Source organism: Echinops telfairi, unplaced genomic scaffold, assembly GCF_000313985.2.
Source record: "Echinops telfairi isolate 266 unplaced genomic scaffold, ASM31398v2 ScPeMD7_7469;HRSCAF=8507_0, whole genome shotgun sequence".
In the NCBI taxonomy this organism is placed as follows: Eukaryota; Metazoa; Chordata; class Mammalia; order Afrosoricida; family Tenrecidae; genus Echinops; species Echinops telfairi.
In genome coordinates, this window is record NW_022111372.1 from 42,650,569 (window position 1) to 42,658,834 (window position 8,266).

General features: G+C 36.1%; 1 protein-coding gene across 1 annotated transcript; it reads left to right on the forward strand.

The window, feature by feature from the left end:
• Positions 1–2,487: 2,487 nt before the first annotated feature.
• LOC105978826 (putative olfactory receptor 14L1) lies at positions 2,488–6,991 on the forward strand. The gene is made up of 2 exons (XM_013005205.1): positions 2,488–2,524; positions 6,033–6,991. Exons 1-2 carry the CDS (start codon positions 2,488–2,490, stop codon positions 6,989–6,991), a joined length of 996 nt encoding a protein of 331 aa, XP_012860659.1.
• Positions 6,992–8,266: the final 1,275 nt, after the last annotated feature.

Genomic DNA, 8,266 nt, shown 5'->3' on the forward strand with positions numbered 1-8,266 from the left:
TGGGCGGGATAAACAATTCAGAGGAGAAAACTACAGAACCGATGGTTCCAGGGGCACAGGACAGAAGGGATGGTGAGGGAAAGGAAGGGGGGTGCCAACAAACCTAGGGAAAAGGGAACAACAATTAATCTAAAATCAATGATGATGTGGGCATAGGATGCCTGGTGGAGCTTGATCAAAGGCAATGTAGCCGAGAGGAATTACTGAAACCTGAATGAAGGTCGAACATGATAGTGGGACAAAATGAAAGTAAAAGGAAATAAAGGAAAGAACTAGGAGGCAAAGGACATTTATCAAGGTCTAAATAGAGGCAGGTACATATGTAAATATATTTATATATTATGATAGGGAAATAGATCTATGTAAATAAATGTATATATTAATATTAAGGCAGTGGACATACATTGGGCTTCTACACAAGTATTCCCTTAATGCAAGAACACTTTGTTTTAATAACCAGGAATTCTGTGATGCTCACCTTCCTGACAGGGTCGCTGAAGACAAAATGGGTGCATAAGCAAATGTAAAAAAAGTAAAAAACCAAAAATATAAAGCAAAAGATATAGTGTCTGGGTTCTGAAAGGCTTGGAGATAAACAAGCGGCCATGGAACTGAGAAGCATCAAACTCCACATGGAAGAAGCTCACCAGCTTGTGTGATCATGAGGTGTCGATGGGATCAGGTATCAGGCATCAAAGATCCAGAACAAAAAAATCATAATAATGTTACTGAGGGGGAGCGAGGAGTGGAGACTCAAAGTCTATCTGTAGACAATTGGACATCCCCTTACACAAGGTCACAAGGAAGAAATGAGCCAGTCAGGGTGCAGTATAGCACCAATGAAACATAAAACTTTAATCTAGTTCTTTAATGCCTCCCTCCACTATTATGATCCAAATTCTATCTTACAAGTCTAGCTAGACCAGAGCATGTACACTGATACAGATAAGAGCTGGAAACACAGGGAATCCAGTACAGATAAACCATACAGGACCAATAATGAGAGTCACAATACCAGGAGGGGAAGGGAAAGGTGAGGGGAGAAAGGGGGAACTGATCACAATGATGTACATATAACCCCCTCTCAGGGGGATGGACAACAGAATAATGGGTGAAGGGAGACAGTGGTTGGTGTAATAAATGAAAAAAATTATAAATTATCAAGGGTTCATGAGTGAGGGAGGGTGGAAGAGGAGGAAAATAAGCTGATACCAAGGGCTCTGGTAGAAAGAAAAGGTTTTGAAAATGATGGCAACATATGTACAAATGTGCTTGACACAATGAATGGCTGTATGGATTGTGATAAGAGTAGTACGAGCCCCCCAATAAAATGATAAAAAAAAAAGAATTTGTTGTGGATCAATAAGATCCAATCCTTTAAAGCTATAATCTTTCTTCTGCTTATTACGATGTTATTTATTGGTGCACTTTTGAAGATTTTTGTTTTGTTTCTATTGAGTTGTAATCCATGCTGAAGGTTCTAATTCTTGAGCTTCTTTCAATATATTTTTTGAATGTATAATTTATAAATCATATGGAATATTATCAAACATATTTTACTTACATGAAAATCTAGAAATATATGTGTAATAACGCTCTTGAAATTGTAAAATGTAAGTGAAGATGATCGAGGTAGAACTAAATAAATGTGGAGGTATAACTTCATTATATTTAGGAAGAAGTATAATTTTATACTTTTTTACAAAGTGATTAATAGCTAAATATATAATCCTACTCAATATTAAAAAAGGGAAAAAATGTTGAACACTGGGATTAGCAAGGGCTAGAAATATGTAGCTCTTCCTCCAGAGGGCAAATATGTCATATATTTTCCCTTATGTGATGACCAGATATTGTTATTTTTGTGTGTGTGTCTTTACCAACCTACAGAAGTTGATGTAGTATGGTATTGGCCTATGGGTTGACTGAAAGTATCTCAAGAGAGAGTTCAGAAACAGATCCAAACAAATGTACACTCCTTAAAGTATTGAGGATCAGCCAAATATAAGTGACACTAATAATTTTGCAGGATAATTGTTTATCCATCTAAATAAAAGACAAAAATTCAATACCTAGCTTTCAATTCATAGTTTACATCATTTGTAGAAATCAATTGTAGTTGATTTGGCTTATAATCCTGTAAGCCATTCAGAATTTTAGAGGTTTTTAAATATAGTTCTTTAAAGATAAAACTCTTAAAAATCTTAGAAGATTATATAGCATATTAGGTTAATTTTGCAATATAGATGCATAAACAGCAAAAGGTAAAATGGAAATTAAAACAGCACACAAGTAACCAAATGACATGTTCACATTAAAATAGATTTTGATTTTATAATTTTATAATTTTGATTTAAGAATTGTATTTAAATTATAATATTAAAGGATTTATAAAATATTACCTGATACATACGTTCAGATAATTCGAAGTTCTTACTCAGAAAAAGAAAGAGGAATTGGAAATTTTGAGCCAACTTAAATTGTCCAATGGCCAAGTTCAGCGGAAATCAGCCCATACCATGCAGTAAGTTTTAATTAAGTAGTATTACATAACTTGGGGAAATAAAATTTTAAACACATTATTTTGTTGTTCAACCAGAAACTGTATGAACAGAACCACATATCATGTTCTATTCAAATTTAGCTGCAAAGAATTATGAATTCTTAAAAACTGAGCACAGATTTCATCTATGTAATAGTTGTCTTGGAATCTGGAAGTGAGGAAGTGTATGACATGTTGATAATACCAAGGAAAAAGAAAGGGATAGTAGAATGGTATAAAAGTGTCAGTGTGTCATAGGAATTGGATGTGTCCATGTGCTTTTTCAGTGATGGTATTACAAGCTTTGAATGCACACTTGTGTTGTATAAAAGAGACGTTCTACGCACCTTTTAACATGTTTGCACTTATGTTTTAAAATATTTTCAGTTATGCAAGTGTATTCTTCTCCTTCAACCTTGTATAATAGTACTCAGTTAAAAAGTCTCCAGACATATCTGTGATATCTGTCCACATAATCAGTGTTGACATATTATCCGACTAAGAATTTCAACAAAAGGGAGAAGTTAATTTTGTCAGTAGTACTTCATTGAACTGTTGTCAAAATAGTCTCCTCAAATGTGGTTAGTTATTTTTCTTGTTCACAGACAGCATTTTCCCATCCACTATTTGAATCTATTCCTCTAATTCTATACTCTAGACAATTAGTGAGAACAAAAGAAATATGATTCTCCAGTGGACAACCACCAACCACTAAATCGAATCTTTCTTGGTTCTTTGCCTGTCTGTTGACTTATCCTGTAGAGAAAAAAGGGTGAACTTGTTGAACCTTTTCTTTGAAAAATACATAAACGTGATAGACAAATAATAGTGTAATGTAGACAGTCAATGGTTTTATTTTTAAAGAAGAAGCAACTGATTGATGAACACTGCCTGAAATTTTTATTCGATAAATACTAATATTATGTAAAATTTCCAGGTTACTTTTTAAACGTGTAGTGGCCAAAAAGCAGCCATGGCACTCGAGTGGCAAGCAGTGGAGGAAGAGTTGATCTATCATAGGTAGGAAGAGGGTTTTGGATATGATGGAAATGTTTTGAGTCCAGATTGAGGCAGTGGTTTCCTGCATGCATTATAGTTTTAAAAGCTCAATAAATTGTTCAATTTAAATTAATAGACTACCTTATGTAATGTATTGCGGCAAAAATCAGTAAGGGAAAAATATATCTGAGAATTTGGTTTAACACATTACATATATCTGGAGCTAAACACAGATGTTGCCATTTTGCTAGAAGAAAAGGTAAAGCACCAGGTGAACGGGGAGATCGATCTTAGGAAAGATTTGTCCTCGAAATCCCTTCAACATTTTAGATGTCTGGGTTACATGCTCACTATTCTATGTCTCATGTCAGTGTTGAAACAATTCTGAAGACAAGGACACACAGCAAAAAAGATGAGACTGGCTTGGATCAGCAGTGTATGTTTCAACCAACCCACACCCGTACCATGATCATACTGTGAAAAATCTTGCCCACCTAGCTTGTCCTATGTGGTTCTCCTTTTAAAAATGTTATTCTAAACATTATGTGGCCAAAATATTCAAAGCTTAACTCAGATACACGTTTTCTATCAGCCTCTTTTAACACCCGCAGGGTAATAAACTTGGTTTAGCCCCTAGTCTCTGATTTCTAAAAATAGCCCTTGGACTTCTGCAGCATTCTAAGGTAGCTTTGTCTTCTAGAATATCCAGGCAATACTTAAAGAGGTGTAAATTAATTGGGAGGTCTTAGTTCATCACTTTGTCTGCTGGTCTTGGGAAGAGAGGAAGGCAAAATGAAGCCACTTCCCTCCCAGGACTGGCCTCATCTTTTAAAAAATACTCTCTTGTAGTCTTTGAGGGAGTATTCAGGGTGCCAATTGGCTTTTGGCTGTAAAATAGCTAGCGAGGGACTTAGAGGCCTCATCCACTATACCAGGTGGAGGCAGGTAGAACTCTCCATCTTTATCCACCAAGAATGTAGTAGGAATTAGCTTGGGAGACTGAGATTTTGGGTGTCCTCCAACTGTGGTTCTATATGGCGTACTGGTAGTAGTTTTTAGCCCACCTAAATAAGCCTACCTGGCCTGTGAGGATCAGTAGAAGGTAGACCCTCTTAAGTTCCATATTTAGTATACAAAGTGGACTACAGAGGGAAGACTCATTTTCTCTGCCCAGACAACCTTCTCAAGTAAGAGGATGCTCAAAAATAGATCTTCATCTGCTCTGATGTTCTTTTAGTAAGTTGTTTTGAGGTATAAAAGGAACCCCCAATTACAATTTAAAGAGGATATTTATTAAATCTTAAACAAGAAAACAAGACAAAGATGAGGGAGGTCATTAGCACAAGGTCATAATGGCATCCAAGAGTTTGCATGTATTTGAAGACTTACTGTTTACATTGAGAGACCTAAATCCCCTTTGGAGTGTCTACATAGATTCAACTTCCATTTATTTCTCTCACCATTGAAGAGCAATGTAAAGTTTGCCCTCAGGCAGTGTTTCTTACCACTGTCCTAGTCAACCCATGGAGGGGAAGCTTCACACTGAGGGGCTCACCTGGGCATGTCTTTGATGTTAATTGGGGTGCTATAACCCCATGATCATGAGTCATACATACCCTGACAAACCGGACTAAAAGGCCATGAACCTATTTTATAAGCTTCTTATCTGTAATGGTATCCCAATCCCAATCTGTAATAGTGCACCTATCCTCCGATAGTACATGATGGTCCCTTTCTCAATTCTGTAGTTCTGACTGAAACTGAGATAAGTTGATCTCAGCAGAGCTCATGCTTTTGTGATAGTTTATTTCTTTCTTTTTAAATGTCATATTTAGGTAGCCCAATGACTGTGAATCCTCATGCTGCTTGTTTCCCTCATCTAGATAATTTTTATTTTTTGTCTTGTTTATGATTTAATAAATGGATCTCTAGAATTTGTAGTTGACTTTGGGTCTCTTTTCCCTCTAAAACAAGCTATAATTGCTATTTCACCAAATAAATACGGTGAAGAGTAGGCTTCTTTTCCAAATTCATACACTACTTTGCCTTTACAAAAATTACAAAGTATGATGGTAAACTTTGCAATTTTACACTATAAAGCAGAAGAGGAAAATAATATGTATAATGTAAAAGTTGGGGAGTATTAGTGGTTTATTCTGCAAGTATACATGCAATCTGCAATTTTTTACTACTCTTATTATTGTTGATTATTTTATTCTTATTATCACTCTTCATTTTATTTTTGTCCTTTGATTTAATTTCTTCTATACACATTTCATACCAGGGTACATTTATTGAGAATATGCTCTGTACAAAGTACCATATTATGTTACTAAGATTCAGATTTAGAAAGATCACAGTCATGTTTGCATTTGAGTGATATCTTCTGTCTCACTGACTCATATGCTTCAGAAATAGCAATTTAGCATATTTAGTAGTCACATTGAACATACAGGTATCTAAATTTTTTCATCCTCTGTTCTTTTTATAGGAGGAAATGGAATAACCACAAGTTATATAAACAGAACTGAAGTTACAGAATTTCTTCTTATGGGATTTTCAGACACTTTGGAAGTTCAGATAATACACGCTCTTCTATTTTTATTGCTCTACCTGGCAGCTGTCATGGGGAATCTATTAATCATCATGCTTACCACTCTGGATGGTCACCTCCAAACCCCAATGTATTTCTTTTTGAGAAATTTATCTTTCTTAGATTTCTGCTATATCTCTGTCACGGTTCCAAAATCTATTGTTAATTCTTTGACCCATAATACATCGATTTCTTTCTTTGGGTGTGCTCTGCAAGTCTTCTTTTTCATTGACTTGGCATCTACTGAGATAGCTATCCTGACAGTGATGTCCTATGACTGCTACGTGGCCATCTGCCAGCCCTTACATTATGAAGTCATTATGAAACGAAGGGCCTGTGTGAAGATGATGGTCATGTCCTGGCTCAGTGGCATGATCTGTGGGTTTATGCATGTGGCGGCAACATTCACATTGCCCTTTTGTGGGTCCAATGTAGTCCATCAATTTTTCTGTGACATTCCACAGCTCTTAAGCCTCTTAGATTCCAAAGTAATCATCACTGAAATTGGGGTCATGGTTTTTATTACAAGTCTTGTAATAGTCTGTTTTGTTTCCATTACTATCTCTTATGTGTCTATATTTTCTACTATCCTGAAGATTCCTTCTAAAGAGGGTAGATCAAAAACATTTTCTACCTGCATTCCACATCTCCTGGTTGTAACACTCTTCATGATATCTGGTAGCATTGCCTATGTGAAGCCAATTTCAATTTCTGCCTCAAAGCTAGATCTTCTCCTGTCTGTGTTCTACACAGTTGTACTCCCAACCCTGAATCCTATCATCTACAGTTTGAGGAACAAGGACATGAAGGCAGCTCTTAGAAGGCAACGTGGGAGGCTTCATGGTGACTTTGACTAGAGATGACACGGCACTCATACACTTCTGTTTCTGATTGAGTGATGCGTTATCTTTAATAAACTTGATTGCTGAACTCTGTCCTATTTTTACCCTGAAATGTAGCTGTCATCTACAGATGGTTTCCATGTCATGTTGATAGTAGCTATCTAATTGGCTCCAACTCATGGTAACCTTATGTGAACATAGATAAACTTGGCCCAGACCTGTGTCATCCTCATTATCTTTAGTGTGTTTGAAGCCATTCTTCTTACTATGGTGTTAGTCCATATCATTGAAGGTTTCCCTCATTTCCAATGGTCTTCTTGTTTACCGTACATATTGTTTTCTAGTAATTAGTGATGAATTGTCCTAAGTCAGTGGTTTGAACTTTCACATTTTCACTTCTTAGATTGCTTTTATTTATTTTCCTGCCAGACCATAGCCTCCATAAAAACCAAACTCACTGCCATTGAATTGATGCTGACTCATGGCTACCACATACAACAGGGTAGAAGAAACGAACTGCCCGTGAGGGGTTCTAAGACCGCAACTCCTTGCAGGAGTAAAAAACCCCACCTGTTTCAAATGGAACAGCTGGTATTTTTGAACTGCTGACCCTGCAGTTAGTAAGCAACACATAACCACCACACCTCCAGGGCTCCTTAGTTGGGTGAAAACTATCCCAAGAGGCATTAAAGGATAATATGGATTGGGAAATATTAGAACTTGTACTTTCATTAATTTTTATGTATTTTCCTATCAAAATTGAATACATTACATTGTGCTTAATATATTAATCACAGTCTAATAGGGCTACATGTAGTAATAAATAACTAAACTACAAACACTAAACAATGATGCATGCTTGTATTATTTTTCCCCAGTACAAAATTATGACTAAAAGCAACTCCATGTGACAGAATAGAATTGTCTCATCATGTTTCCTAAGTTATAATCTTTATAGAACTTATCACCAGTTTTCCATGGAAGTCCAGGTGGTGGCTTTGAATTTCTGACTTTTGGCTCACAGCTGGATATTTAATGTTTAGAACACCAGGGTTTCTAGAGTTTGGCAATAATATTGAATACTGAAATAGGATACTTGTAAAATGTATGTAATACATTTTTCCACAATAAAAATACAGATGAGTTTATGGTGCTAGTGATAGGAGCTAATAGACAGTAAAAATGAGCTTTTGATATTTTTGAAACCAAATGAATCATTAAATGTGCATCTGAAGCCTCATTAATATCTCCACATTATTCTCCCTGGAGGGTAACACAGGTTGAGAGTTG